The sequence below is a fragment of the Grammomys surdaster genome, unplaced genomic scaffold (genome assembly GCF_004785775.1).
Source record: "Grammomys surdaster isolate TR1022 unplaced genomic scaffold, NIH_TR_1.0 520, whole genome shotgun sequence".
In the NCBI taxonomy this organism is placed as follows: domain Eukaryota; kingdom Metazoa; phylum Chordata; class Mammalia; order Rodentia; family Muridae; genus Grammomys; species Grammomys surdaster.
In genome coordinates this window covers 283,357-299,193 of record NW_021604939.1, presented here as the reverse complement: position 1 = coordinate 299,193, position 15,837 = coordinate 283,357, and the positions used below count along the sequence as shown (strand labels likewise).

Genomic DNA, 15,837 nt, shown 5'->3' with positions numbered 1-15,837 from the left:
ATGACACTAGTTGTCCTTGATACCACTGTGTAGCCAATATTGTCCTCAAAAGTCACAGAGATCTGACTGACTCTGCCTCCCAAATGCTGAAATTATAGATTTTCAATACATCCTTAATTCTTTGATAATTTCTGTGTTATTTCTGTTCAATAAAACAAGTTAATATTGTAAAATCTGAAGAATGTATTTGAAACCTTAAACATAATACATTGAGATATAGCACTAGATATTACTATAAATTTATCTGAGGAATAGAACCACTGGGATATCAAGAAAAAGTGCCTGTGTTCCAAGAACAATAATAAACAGTGAGAACAGGTATGATATCACGTTGGGCTTAAAGAATTATTAAACATTGGAGAACAAACCAAGATATACTTCATCCTGTCTGTCATTGCTCAACACTTATTTTCAACTTACTTTCCATGTTACCTTCCCACATTCAAGAGAGAGAGGCTTCAAATCTGACAGTGAAACAATGACTAATCAACACAGTCTCAATTACCACCTGTAACCAGGTAGAGGTGTAGTGTCATTTATGAATTCTTTTCACACCAGAAACATGTTGAAATCCTGCACTTCCCAGGACTGCTTGTTACATACATTTTCATTCTAATATTTCCTATGGTATGAAACCATGATAAGTTAAATAATGATATAATACTTTAAATTAGTATACACAACATGAATCATAAGGTGAGTTATCACATTGAATTTTATCACAATCATTTAGCATCTTCAAGGATGGACTGCATTTTCCTTTTGCTACTGTCAACCTTCATTGGGGACTTATATTACAGGAAGAAATGACAGGGAATGGACCATGGTGAGAAAAACTTTTAACTTTTTGTATCATTTCTTAATAATGGAAATATTCTTTTGCCTTCACTGTCTGTTCCATGTATCTCTTTCTGCATCAGTTTCCTTTTAGCACATCCAAGTGCTTACCCAAGACTGTCTTTTTTGCAGACTCTACTGCTTAGGCAGAAATACAAAGTACTCACCCAGCTTCTTGCCACTGCAGGATAATAGGTTAATTGTGCATACCCAGAGTCATTAATAAGCCTCTGTGTAAGAGAGTGACTTAAACCTGAGATAGAGATCTGTGACTCAGTGACCAGATCTCCCTCTAGAGCTGTAATTTTCATTTCAACTTCCATAGCAGTGACACTGCAGGCTTTGAGATACAGGATCATTTATAAAATTTTCCAGTTGTTAATTAACAACAAGAAAACAAAAAATGCTTCAGAGAAAATTTCTTGTAAATTTATCCAAAGGGATAAGAAGTTTTTAATAGTGTTTTCATGACCCTGAATGCTCACCAGGTCTCTTGAGGAAGATGAAAGAAACTTTGAGCACAGGTTCATGAGATAGTTTAAGAAGTCTCTGTGATTATTTGGATTTCTGTCTTCACTTGTTTCTCCTAACACTAATCAACATAGTTTATGTTTAGATATACATTCTTTAATATGTAAAATGTTTGTGTCCTTCATACAGGCATATGTGTTTTACTCAAGTCTATAAATGATTATTCTCTTATAATTCCGTTTCTCTCTTAACTACCCACCAGAATACCTTCCAAATTTCATGTGTTCTTTAAAACACTCAATCAAAAACTAAATATTGATGCTCATATGTGCCTAGTGCAGAGACAACACTAATCTCTAAAAGTTTGACATCTTAAAGATATCTGATACTTCCTCCCTCACATGCTGATTTTGGCCATTAGCTTTCATCTTGTAGTGGGAGTTCCTCACTTTGTGCCCTCAGCTGGAATTTTTCCAGGTTGATCTTGTGGAAGTTTTGTGCATATGATCATAACAAGTGAATTCACATGTGCAAGAACTCTGCTTTGCCTGGACAAATCTTGTTTACTAAGGATCATCTACCACCATGAAGTGCATAATTCTCTTTCTGCCTCTTTTTCCATGTTGACTCCCCATGTTTTAGAAGGAAGGGTTTTTGTATAGATGTCTCATATTTTTTCTTGGTATTTCAGAGTCTCTTATTCTCATCCTCTTGAATGAAAGTTGATCTTTGTGTTAGTCACAATAGAATGCCAAAAACGTTTCTCTAATGAGGACTCAGAGAAGTACAAATCTCTGAGTATGTATGTGAGAATGTGAGTATGTGAGAATGTAGCAGCGAGTTTATTACTATTTCCAGTTTATTGCTATGTCCTTTTATCAGAATGATTGTATTAAGGTTTTCGCTGTGTGATGAACCAGCCTGATGTCTCTTTTGACAAATCCTCATTTTGTTACTAGATAACATCATTCCAGTTTACTACAAAAATCATCTCTCTCTTTCCTAGAATATGAATTGTTCCAGACCCCGACTCTGTCTTGACCTCCAGCATTCCCCAAACCACAAGATTCTGATTCTTAAACTGTTATCTGATTATGTAGTTTGCCTGCCAAGTTTGTACTTTGCAATATTTCTTCTATAATCCTCAAATTTATGGTTTTTTCATACAACAAAATTGCAAAAAAATTTTAAAATATATTATTATTTTTGAAATTTAGTTATAACTACATTAATGTCCCCCTTTTCTTTCTTCCTACCAATGTACACATCTCCATTTCTCTCAAATTTGCCATTCTATTTCTTTAACTACAGTCACATACACAGAAACACATATACATACACATTAGATGTCAGGACTAACAAGTTCGTAGTAGATGACCAACTGACAGGTTCTTCTCTGTGCAAGACTATTTCTCCCAATCTCAACATTCATTATTTGTCTCTAATTCTATCTATGATTGTAGCCAAATGATATTTATCCTTTCTATGTTATTGTATTTGTCAGGATCATCCTTCTTCAGGTCTTATTTAGGAAGGCCCATTTATGAGAATTCATGTGTATAGTCTCTCTGACATTTCCAGAAGCATTTTCACAGCTAGCCTCCTGTTCCTCTGGATTTTGCAAGAATTCCAACTTATCTTTCACTATAGAAAATCAAGTTTTACATGTATGATGTGCTGGGGACTACCTACACTTATCTGTATGATAGGATAAACATTTAGAGTGTAGTGAGGCATCATGCTGTTTTGGTAACATGGCAAGAGATGATTCTCCTTTATGATCTATCACCCCAATCATTCTGAGTAGTTACCTAAGGTTTTAGCACTACGAATATATTTCTGCCTAAATCAGAAATAATTTTAAATTCTTTTTATGCAGTCCTTATTAACCTGACAGTAAGACTAGACAGAAATGTATTTCAATTTGGATATCACCTATTAACCTGTCCAAAAACAGAAAAATGAAAAAAGTCAGGAAAGGAAAGAAAAAAGAAAAGAGAAGAAAAGAAAAAATGGCTCATGGAAATCTAGTGAAGCCATAACACATTTGTGACTGATACACATGTAATAGCAAAGCTTTCCTTGGGAGACTGAGTGTGAGTTTTTATGAATGACTGATCATTGTGTTTAGATGCTACCAACTGGGGCTTCATTAACCTAGATATTTACAACCTGAGACTCCTCACCAACAAAAAATGCTGCTATGGACAAAAGTGTAGTTTCAGTGGCAGCAGTATCAGAGTACACCACTAATTCAATATGCATTTATGTGTGTCTCTGAAAATCTCCTTTCTTCATTCCTTCACCATCCTTACCATTAATCTAGTACCAAAGCTACATGAGACAGAAAAAACTGCCAAGTGCAAAACTGGCTCCATAGAAGGAATATGAGCCAAAATAAATTTCCCATCAAGTTGTTCATTCTGATTTTTTCATCAAAGGTGTAGGAAAGTAATTATTCCTTACTTATTTATTTAATTTTTTAGTTATTAGTTATTTATATTTACACCATATGAAGACTTCTAACCTCATCCACACTTCCCTTTGCCTCTAAAGAGCGACCCTTACTACATCCTGTCATTCTGGTGTGTCAACACTCTGAAGAAACCTCTTCCACTGAAGCCTGACAAGGCAGCCCTCTGGTTCACATGTGTCAAGGATCTCTGAAGAGTTCATATATACTCTTTGGTTAGTATCTCAGTCTCTGGAAGCTCCCAGGGGTCCAGGTTGTTAAACACTGCTGGTCTTCCTGTGGTCAACAATCCTCTTCAGCTCCCCAGTCTGTCCTGTATGTCTTCCATTGAGATCCCCAACCTCTGTCTAAAGCTTGGCTGTAGATATTTGCATCTGTTCAGTCAGCTGCTTTGTAGATCCTCTCAAAGGATGGACATACTAGGCTCATGTCTGCAAGCACACTATAGTATTAATAATAGTGCTCACCCATGGAATGAATCCCAAGCTGAGACAATCGCTTGTCAGCCATTTCTTCAGTCTAGGCTCCATTTTTATCTATGCATTGCTATTCAACAGCAGCAATGTTGAGTCAAAAATGTTTAAATGCATTTGTATCCCCATCCCTTATCTGTGGCTCCTATCTGACTATGGGAGGGGTCGCTTCAGTTTCCATATCTGTACTGCTGGGCATCTGAGCAAAGTTCACCCACACTTATTCCTGGCAATATCTCCCTTCCCAGGTCTCTGGGACTCCCTAAGTCTCTGGGACTTGTTCTGTTTTGTGTTGTCAAAGATAGGTTTTCCTGAAGCAAGAAAAGTCTTGCCTTCCTCTGCTCTACCAGTTATAAAGGCCAACACAAGAGCTTGAATGCTATTTTTAAAGTTATACACATAGCTACAAGAAATATGCATGTCACATATTAGATGTCCTCACTATTACACACACACACACACACACACACACACAGAGGTCTTTGTATCTCATGCTCTCCTCTAATCTCTCTATTTTCTCTCTCTCTTTATCTCTCTCTCTCACACAGTCATCACTGATATATAACATAAGTAATAATATGTTTGATAATTTATAAATACTTGGTGTAATTAACATCACTAACAGTGTTGAGTGGAAATTTTGGGAAATCTTTTATGCTAGAATCACTTTAATCAAATTATGTGCAAATAGAGATACTTTGACTTCTTTTCTGATTTGCATTTCTTTATTTCACTCTCTTGTTTGACTTTCTTAGCTTATGCGTTTCACTTAAATCATTTGTTGAGTAGAAGTTTAGAGACTAGAACATCTTGTCTTCTTCCTCATTGTAGTGGAATGCTTTGAGATTTCTCCCCATTTACCATTAGGTTGGCTTAAGTGTGGTACATGTAATCTTCAGTAAGCTCAAGTATAATCCCTTTATTCTTTTCATATCCATGAGTTTTATGATATATTGTTGACAGCAATTATCAAAACCTTTTCCGGTATCCAATGATAGTGTTGTAGTTTCAGTTTTTGTGTCCATACACATGATGAAAATATATTTATTAGTGAGTATATGTTGAATTCTCTCTATATATCTGGGATGAGGAAGCCTAATTATGGTGAGTAACTTTGTACAGTTAAAGTCATTTTGATGTGAAGAACTTAAAAATAATAACATGACACTGTGAGTCTAAAGGAGCAATTCAGAACCTTGGGCAAGTCCAATCTCAGGGAATGTCTATAGTGTTAGAGTCACCATGTTAAATCAATATGATTTGTTCTATACACAACAAAAAGGGAAATAGAAATTATATGAGAGAGCATATATATATATGAGAGAGAGAGAGACAGAGAGAGAAAGACAGAGAGAGAGAGAGAGAGAGAGAGAGAGAGAGAGAGAGAGAGAGGGGAAGAGAGAGAGAGAAATGGGTATAGAAAAATATAGAGATATATAGATCATCTTTAATCTATTTTATGCCACAATTGTCCAATTACCCCAATTTAATGAAATTTGGAGGGAATTGGTATGGATAGTTGAGAAAAGAACAGAATTAGAAGGGAATAAACATTTATAGACTTGAGTAAAACACATATGTCTGTATGAACCACTCAAACACTTTTAGTAAAAGAGAATGGAATCTAAAAATAAATTATATTGATTAGTGTTGGAAGAAAGCAGTGAAAACAGGAATCCAACCAAACAGTTACAGTCACTTCTTGAACTTTCTCATGAGTTTACACTCAAATATTTTTGCACCTTCCTTAAGAGTCCTGGTGAGCATTCAGGGATCATGAAAATGCTATTAACAACATCATATCCCTTTGGATAAATTTACAAGAAACTTTCTCTAAAGCATTTATGTTAAATAACAACTGGAAAATTAAATAGATGATTCCATCTCCCAAAGCCTGTGATGTCACTGACAAGGAGGATGAAATGAAAAATTCAGCTCTGGAGGGAGATCTAATCACAGAGTCAGTGACCTCAGGTTTAAGCAACTTTCTTATACAGTTGCTTATTAATGACTCTGGGTGTGCTTAATGAACTTTCCTGCATTGGCAAGAAGCCAGGTGAGCACTTTGAATTTCACCGTGAGTTCTAGTTGTATATTAACAAAAACTACTTACAGAAAGTTTCTTGTGATTTTATCCAAAGGGATAAAATGTTTTTAAGAGTGGTTTCATGATCCCTGAATACACAGAGGTCTCTTATGGAAGGTGCAAAAAACTATCAATCCAGACTTATAAGAAAGTTAAAGAAATCTGTGTGATGATTTTGATTCCTGTCCTCAGTGATTTCTTCCAACTCTAATCAGCATAGTTTATTTTTAGATCTGCATTATTCATTACTTAAAATGTTTGAGTGGTTCATACAGGCATATGTGTTTAACTAATGTCTATAAATTATTATTTCCTTCTAAATCTGTTGTTTTCTTAACTACCTACCATAATTCCCTCCAAATTTCATGTGTTCCTTAAAACAATCAAATTTAAAGAGAGAGAGAGAGAGAGAGAGAGAGAGAGAGAGAGAGAGAGAGAGAGAACCCTAACTATTGATGCTAATATGTCCCTATGGCAACAGCATGAGTAGTTTCTGAAAGCTTGAAATCTTTTATTTTTTTGGTCAACTTTTAAAACTATTTTATTATTTTTATTTTAAATCATTTTTACAGGCCAGTCTTTGTCCCCCTTCACTGTATGCTGCCTGACTGCTCACCATATCTGCGACTCCACTAGACCTCCCCACTTTCAGGATCTCAACTCTCAGGTGGGTTAGGTGCTTCTCCCCTCACTGAGTCTAGGGCATGCTGTCTTCTGCTGTATATGTGTCCCAAGCCTCATATCAGCTGGTGTATGCTGCCTGGTTGGTGGCATAATCCGGCAGGGCAAAGGTTGAAAGCTTAAAGAAGTTTGATTCTTTCTCCATCAGATGTTTGTGATCATTGGCCCTTCATTTAGGAATGAGACTTCCACACCTACTCCAATCAGCTGGAATTTTTCTAGGTCGATCTTGGGCAAGTTTGGTATATACGATCATAACAAGTTAATTCATCTGTGCAAGACCTTTGTTTTGCCTTGGGGAAAAATCTGTTTCCTAGAAATCATCAACCATCATGAAGTACCTAATCCCTTTTCTGCCTCTTCTCCCATGATGACCTCTGAGTATTGGAAGGAAAAATTTTTATATAGATGCCCCATAAGCTTTTCTGGGAATGTCATAGTCTCTTATTGTCAGTAACTTGTAGAAATGTTGACCTTTGTGTTATTCAACATAGAAAGCCAAAAGAGCTTCTCTGAAGGCTGAGAGAACTAATCTCTGAGTATAAAGGTAAGGGTCTAGGGGTTAGTTTATTACTATTTCCAGATTATTATGTGCTTTTAGCAACATAAGAGTATTGAATTTTTCCTTGGGTAATGAACCAGCCTGATGCCTCTTATCAGTACTCAACTTGTTACAAAATCATTTCTGTTTACTATAAAAATCATCTCTCTGTCATAGTGACTTGTCCCCTGAAACTTCACCCAGCCAATACCCGGTTCTGAAAGATATCTGTATTCCCCCTGAACACCCACACTCCAGTGTCATTCTCTTCCCCACATCCTGACTTTCTGTGTTTATAGCCCCTGTCTGAATGAATTATGATTTGAGAAAAATAAATTATTTTTTTAAAAAAATCACCTCTCTGTTTTCTAGATTATTCCTTGTTCCATACCCTGACCCTGTCTTGTCCTCCAGCCTTCCCCAAACCACAAGATGTTCTGTCCAAGAATCTTAAACTCATACCTGACTATGTAGTTTGCATGCAGAGTTTATATGTTGCAGTATTCCTTCTGGAGGCCTCCAGTTTATGGATCTATCATAAAACAAACTTACAAAACTTTATAGATGTACTATTGTTTTTGAAATTTAATTATAACTAATTTAACATCTCCCTTTATCTCTCTTCCCTCCAATTTTCACATCTCCATTCCGGTCAAATTCTTGGTGCTAGTTCTTTACTGTCAACTACACAGAAACTCACATAAATAAACATTAGGTTTCAGGGCAACAAGTTGTTAGTACATGAGAAAATGAGAGGTTCTTCTCTGGGAAAGATCATTTTTCCCATCTCAGCATTCCTTGGTGGTCTCAAATTCTCTGTCTATGGTTGTGGGCATATTAAAATCATCCTTTCTATGTCACCATACATGTTGGAATCCTCATTGTTCAGGGCTTGCTTAGGAAGCCCCATTGATGAGACTTCATGTGTGTAGTCTCTCTGATATTTCCAGGAGATGAATTCTCACAGCTAGCTTCCTGTTCCTCTGGCTCTTGCACACATTCCAATGTATCTTCCACTATGATTTCTGAGCCTATGTGTAGCCACTGTGTTGTAGATGTATCAAACAGGGCTGGGAAACCCCGTACCTCCTGTTCTTGATATTTCTAATTTGTTGCAGTTCTCTATAATGGTTTTCATCTATTGTAAATCACATTTCACATATTAGATCAGCTTGGGCTTACCTATACTTATATTATGATAGAATAAACATTTAGAGTGTAGTTAGAAATCATGCAGGTTTAGTAATGTGGCAGTAGATGCTTCTCCTTTATGATCTGTGACCCTAATTGTTCTTAGTAGTTAGCTAGGGTTTCATCACTAAGCATATATGTTTGCTTAAACCAGAAATATGTTAAAATTCTTTTATGGAGACATTATTAACCTGACAGAGTAGACAATAATACGTTTTGATGTGAACATGAAATGTTAATCTGTCAAAATTAAAGTATTGGCCCATGGTAAATGAAGAAAGCCAAAACACAATTGTGATTGACACACAAGGAATGGCAAAGCATCCCTCAAGAGACTGAGTGTTAATTTTTATGATAGACTGATCATTGTGTTAAGAGATTACCAACTAGGACTTTTTCATCCTAGAGATTTCCAACTTGGGACTCCTCACCTACAAAAACCTATGATGGACAAAAGTGACAACTATATTCTGTGTTGTAACTAAAAATATAAATTCATAATTTAAGTGGGAACAGCATCAGAGAATGGTTTCAATTCAAGATGGGTTTACATCTGTCTGTGAGAATGTTCTTTCTTTATTCCTTTACCACCCCTTGCCATAGATCTAGGATCAAAGCTGCATGAGACAGAAAAACTGCCAAGTGTATAACCAGACTCCATAGAAGAAGTATGAACCAAAATAAATTTCCCATCATACTGATAATTCTGACATTTTGGTCAAAGGTGTAGAAAAGTAACTATTACTTATTTAATTTTTTACTTATTAATATTTTCCCTTTTATTGGATATTTTCTTTATTTACATTTAAAATGTTATCCCGTTTGCTGGTTTCCTATCATATCCCCATCCCTCTGATTTACTTAGGACATTCCCCCACCCACCCACTCACTCCCACCTCCTTGTACTCACATTCCCCTACACTGGGGCATGTAGCCTTCACAGGACCAAGGGCCTTTTCTCCCATTGATGCCTGACAAGTCCATCCTCTGCTACATATGTGGCTGGAGCCATGTGTACCTCCCTGTTTACTCCTTGGATGGTGGTTTAGTCCCTGGGAGCTCTGGGGGGTTCTGGTTGGTTGATGTAGTTCTTCCTATGAGATTGCAAACCCTTTCAGCTCCTTCAGTTCTTTCTCTAACTACTCCATTGAGGACCCTGTGCTCAGTCCAATGGTTGGCTGCCAGCATCCACTTCTGTATTTGTCAGGTTCTGGAGGAGCCTCTCAGGAGACAGCTGTATCAGGCTTCTGTTAGCATACACTTCTTGATGTCCATGATAATGTCTGCATTTGGAGAGTGTATATGGGATGGATCCTTAGGTAGATGTCCTTTCTTTCAGTCTCTACTCCACACTTTGTCTCCATATTTGTTCCCATAATTATTTTCCCCCCTTCTAAGAAGATCCAAAGCACCCACACATTGTTCTTTCTTCTTCTAGGATTTCATATGGTCTGTGAGATGTATCCTGGGTATTCTGACCTGCTTTTTGGCTAATATACACTTATCAGTGAGTAGATATTATGTGTTTTCTTTTGTGATTGTGTTATCTCACTCAGGATAATATTTTCTAGTTCCATCCATTTGCTTAAAATTTTCATGAAATCATTGTTTTTAATAGCTGAGTTGTACTCCATTGTATAAATGTACCACACTTCAGGCATCCATTCCTCTGTTGAAGGACATCTGGGTTCTTTCAAGCTTCTGGATATTATAAATAAGGTTGCTATGAACATAGTGGGGCCTGTGTCCTTGTTATATGTTAGAGAGTCTTTTAGGTATATGTCCAAGAGTGGTATAGCTGGGTCCTCAGGTCTTACTATGTCCAATTTTCTGAAGAACCACCAGACTGATTAAACATATGGAAATCCATCTCTATAATCCATTATATAAACAGAATCAGAGAAGAAAAACCACATGATCATCTCATTAGATGCTGAGAAAACATTTGACAAATTCAACACTCCTTCATTGTAAAAGCATTGGAAAGATCAGAAATTCAAGGCCCATACCTAAACATAGTAAAAGCAATATACAGCAAACAAGTACTCAACATCAAACAAAATGGAGAGAAACTTGAAGAAATCCCCCTAAAATCGAGGACTAGATGTAGCTGGCCACTCTCTCTCTTCCTAGAATTTTACCTGGCTACTTGATGGAATCTCTAAAACTTGATGGAATGAACAAAGGTGCTACAAACTTAAGAGATGGTGCAAACTCTGAAAGACCATAGATGCCAGCCTAGATTACCCAGCAAAACTTGCAAGCACACTAAATGGAGAAAATAAGACATTCCATGATAGAACCAAATTCAAACAAGATATAATTACAAATCCAGATTTATAGAAGGTGATACAAGGGCACTCCCGATCAAAAAGGTGATTATAGCACTGAAGAAAATACAAGAAATAAATAAACCCAGAAACGAAGTCCAAATGGGATATATATAAACCTCAATCCAACAAACACTGGACACTGACATCTCTCAAGATCAATGGGTTCAATGCCCCAATAAAGATACAGGCTCAATAAATAAATGCAAAAGCAGAAGGTATCTTCTGCTACATTCTAGAAAAACATCTTATCTTCAAGGATGGATGTCCTTAAGTATAGAAAGACAGAAAAAAACATTCTAAGAGAACAGACCTAAGAAGCAAGCTGGTATAACCATTTTAATATCTGACAAAATAGACATTAAAAGAAAACTAATCAGAAGTGATAAAGAAGAAACTATATAATTCCATACTGAAATAATCTTCAACATGACACCTCAAGTTATAACAAGTATGAACCAATCTCAAGGACAACCAAGTATGTAAAGAAAGTGCAACTACAGCTTAAATCACATACTGACCCTCAAATACTGATAGTGGGTAAGTTTAGTCTATCACTCTCAAAAATAAAGAGATCATGCAGACAAAAGCAAAATACAGATATGATCAGGGTAATTGATATTATAAACCAAATCGACATAACATATGTACAGAACATTATACTCATATTAAAAGCACAAACATTCTTCTCAGCACCTCTTAGAATGTTTCACAAAATTGAACACATATTCAAAGACAAAGGAAATCTCAACAGACTAAAAAATAAAAAATAAAATCAAATAACAAATTTAATTACGAGCAGCACACTTTATGACTACTCCAGATTAAAACCGGGTATCAACAACAGAAATTTTAAAATGTCATGGAAAAAAAGCAAGTCACTACTGAATGAAACATACTTCAAAATAAAACTAAGAAATAAAATAAATAAAATGGATGTTCAAGCATTGAATGGAAATCTATTTGCCACATACCCAATCTTACAGAACACCACGATGGTGGTTTTGAAAGGAAAGTTCATAGTACAGATTGCCAATATTAAGGGAAAATAACAAAGCAAAAGGAGCAATCTCATATTATTAACTGAATAGTAGACACAAGAGATCAAGGACAAAATGAAGAAATCACTTCTGGTCTGGGCCCAAGCACTGATCAGATCCCGGGTGGCAGCTCTGCACCCAATCTCACAAAACTCAGAGGAAGCAGGCATCGCAGAAGCTCAAACCTGGGCAGTATCTTAGGCAAGGAGACAGCAACACCTGCCCCAAACAGGGAGTAACTGGGAGCCACTAGGAACCAAGAATTCACTCCTGGCCCAGGGCACTGGTTCCTTCCGGTCTGGGCCCTAGTACTTAGCAGATCTTGGGCCCCAGCTCTAACCCCAATAGTAATAAGGACCCCACAAAGTTCTGACACAATCAAGATAATAGGAAAGACAGGCTCAGTCAGAGACAGTGCTGGTAGCTCTAAGGAGATCCAGATGTTGAAAGGCAACCACAAGAACATAAGCATCAGCAACCCAGGATACATGGCATCATTAAATACTAGTTCTCCCACACTAGTAAGTCCTGAATTCCCCATATCACCAGGAAAGCAAGATTCAGATTTAAAATCACTTCTAATGATGATGATAGAGGACATTAAGAAGGACATAAAGAACACTCTCAAAGAATTTGAGGAGAATACAGGTAAACAGGTAGAAGCCCTTAAAGAGGAAACAAAAAAAAAAATCCATTAAAGAATTACAGGAAAAAATAACCAAACAGGTAAAGGAATTTAACAAAACCATCGAGGACATAAAAATTGAAGTAGAAACAATAAAGAAATCACAAAGGGAGACTACCCTGGAGATAGAGAACCAAGGAAAGCAATCAGGAGTCAAGAAGGAAACATCACCAAGAGAATACAAGAGATAGAAGAGAGAATCTCAGGTGCAGAAGATATCATAGAAAGTATTGATACAACTGTCAAACAAAATGCAAAATGCAAAAAATTCTTAACACAAAACATCCAGGAAATCCAGGACACAATGAGAAGACTAAACCAAATAATAATAGGGATAGATGAGAGTGAAGATTCCCAACTTAAAGGGCCAATAAATATCTTCAACCAAATTACAGAAGAAAACCTTCCTAAAGAACGAGATCCCCATAAACACACAAGAAACCTACAGAATGCCAAATAGACTAGACCAGAAAGGAAATACCTCCTGTCACATAATATTCAAAACACCAAATGCACAAAACAAAGAAACAATATTAAATGCAGTAAGGGAAAAAGGCAAAGTAACATACAAAGGCGGCGGCAGACCTGTCAGAATTACACCAGACTTCCGACCAGATAAAATGGAAGCAAGAAGATCCTGAACAGATGTCATACAGACTCTAAGAGAACACAAATGCCAGCCCAGGCTACTATAGCCAGCAAAACTCTCAATTACCATAGGTGGAGAAACCAAGATATTCCATGATAAAACCAAATTTACACAATATCTTTCCTCAAACCCAGGATTACAAAGGATAATAGTAGGAAAGCTCCAATACAGGGAAAGAAATTATACCCTAGAAAGAGCAAGAAAGTAATCCTCTTCCAACAAATCCAAAAGAAGATAGCCACACAAAGATAATTCCACCTCTAATAACAAAAATAACAGGAAGCAACAAACACTGTTCCTTAATATCTCTTAACATCAATGAACTCAATTCCCCATTAAAAAGATACATAAACATGACCCAGCATTTTGATGCTACAGAAAACCCACCTGAGTGACAAAGACAGACACTACCTTAGAGTAAAAGGCTAGAAAACAATTTTCAAGCAAATGGTCCTAAGAAAAAAGCTTGTGTAGCCATACTAAAATCTCCATCCTGAGAACACAAAGGGAGGGACTTATGGCTCCACCTGTATAGGTAGTTGAGGGTGATCTTGTCAGGCATCAGTGGAAGTGGAGGGCCTTGGTGCCTGAAAGTTTGGATTCCTTAGTGTTGGGGAATTTGAGAGCAGGAGGCAGGAATGGAAGGATGGTGGGAGCATACCCTCATAGAAACTCCCAGAATTATAGGAATTAGACATGACAGAGGTAGGCCGCCAGAAGACTAGATTACAGAATTCAAACAAAAAATTATCTTGATACTAAAATTTGTTTTGAGAATTGTATATTACAGAGTACACAGCCTTGTTGTATCTACTCATCAAGCAAGCTGAGCAAATCTGCCCAAACCTCTGATGTCCTGGAATTTCAGTTGGATGCAGTAAAGACACAGACATCAGAGGCTTTTCAATTTACTTTTCTCCCCACCCCTCTTCTAATATCTCAACACCAGTAATCAGCTTGAAGAAGTTAATGAAGAGTCAGCATAACTATTCCCTGGGCTTGGGGACTGAGGTGGTTAATATTGAGCTGTCTTTCTAGGGAAAAGTAGTGGGTTTGTTGGAACAGGGAGAAATAGCTAGAATTTATTGCATAGCCATAATCTGTTGGTAGAAATCTGTATAATTGTTATTAAGCTGAAGTTATAATTTCTTAAATGGTATAAAATTTACTTTGATTTCAAATGTACGTTTTTCATTGCTACGAGTTTCTTATTGATATAGAAATGAGATTAATATTGTTACTCTTATAGGCATTGTGCCTATGTAACACATTTAGTGTTGGGCACCGCCCACGTGCAGATGTTAGGGCAGTCCTGGGAGCCGTGACCTCCACTGGAGGCAGCACTCTCCACTACAAGCGGCTGCAGAGTCCTGAGAGTGGAGATGCCCAGACCCTGCGAGCCAGGTGGGACGCGGGGGGGCACAAACAGAAGTGGGCGGGGAGCGTCCCAGGCACTGTGGCTCAGCGAGAGTGCCGCAGCGTGTGGGGACATTCTGGAAACCATGGCTCTCAAGAGGAAGTGTCTCGTGGCTCACTAGCTCTCTCCCACTCCCGCCCTGTTGCATGGGTTTTGGCTTACACAATGAGTACAGGATTTCAAGAGACACGTGAGAATGATTGACATCCAGATTTATTGACATGGAGATGTCTCTGAGTGGTGAGCTTTCCTGAAAAATGTCGGAAGGGGTTTGTTTATATAGGAAGTGGGTGGGGCTTTTCTTTAGGCAGAGACCTGTTAGTCTTGTGCCTTACAGTGATCTAGTAAGGGGACATCGTGTCAGGTCTCTGGGTTCTGGGGGCGTGGCCGAACACCCAGGATTCTACAGTCCCATATCCCACCCTCTATTCTTTTATAAAAAAGGGGGGCATCTCTGAAGGTGGAGTCATGTGACAAGTGACTCCCATGTGAGTCTCTCTGTGGGAGGGATTATTGAGGGCTTGAAGCTGAGAGAGTCAGATGGCTTGGGAAGGTCCGAAGCACCTCCCATCCCGGAGGGTGCCAGGGCTTCTAAGACTTTTCTACCAGGCTTTCTGGCCTCCACAGCTCACTGCCCCACAATTCCCACTCTTAGGAGAGGTGTCATCTGTAATCAAAATTTTGGATGAGGAAGTCAAAAGAAAACACCACACAGGTTGGGGGGTGTAGCATAATCAAGCCAAGGGTAATGGGAATTGAGGGTTGGGGTTGGGAAAGCAAGGAATCATTGAATCAATTAAATACATATTGTACAATTTGAGAGTAATGACATCTGATTAATCTAAATAGACATTATGATTTCTTCACTAACATGTCACTTCAGCTATGTGACTTTGGCAAGAGTTCATCCGCAGCTGGTCTTCAGTCAGAAGAGATGACTGGTAGAAGGCAGCTTAGCAGGTT

The 15,837-nt window shown here is 37.6% G+C and overlaps 1 protein-coding gene across 1 annotated transcript in view; it reads left to right on the top strand.

The window, feature by feature from the left end:
• Window positions 1-15,078, top strand: part of LOC114633096 (vomeronasal type-1 receptor 4-like) — a 25,955-nt gene extending 10,877 nt beyond the window's left edge. The window contains exons 2-3 of the mRNA XM_028781721.1: window positions 6,913-7,007; window positions 14,707-15,078. Of these exons, the coding sequence (XP_028637554.1) occupies window positions 6,913-7,007; window positions 14,707-15,078 (467 nt within the window). The remainder of the gene's footprint in view (window positions 1-6,912; window positions 7,008-14,706) is intronic.
• The last annotated feature ends 759 nt before the right edge of the window (window positions 15,079-15,837 follow it).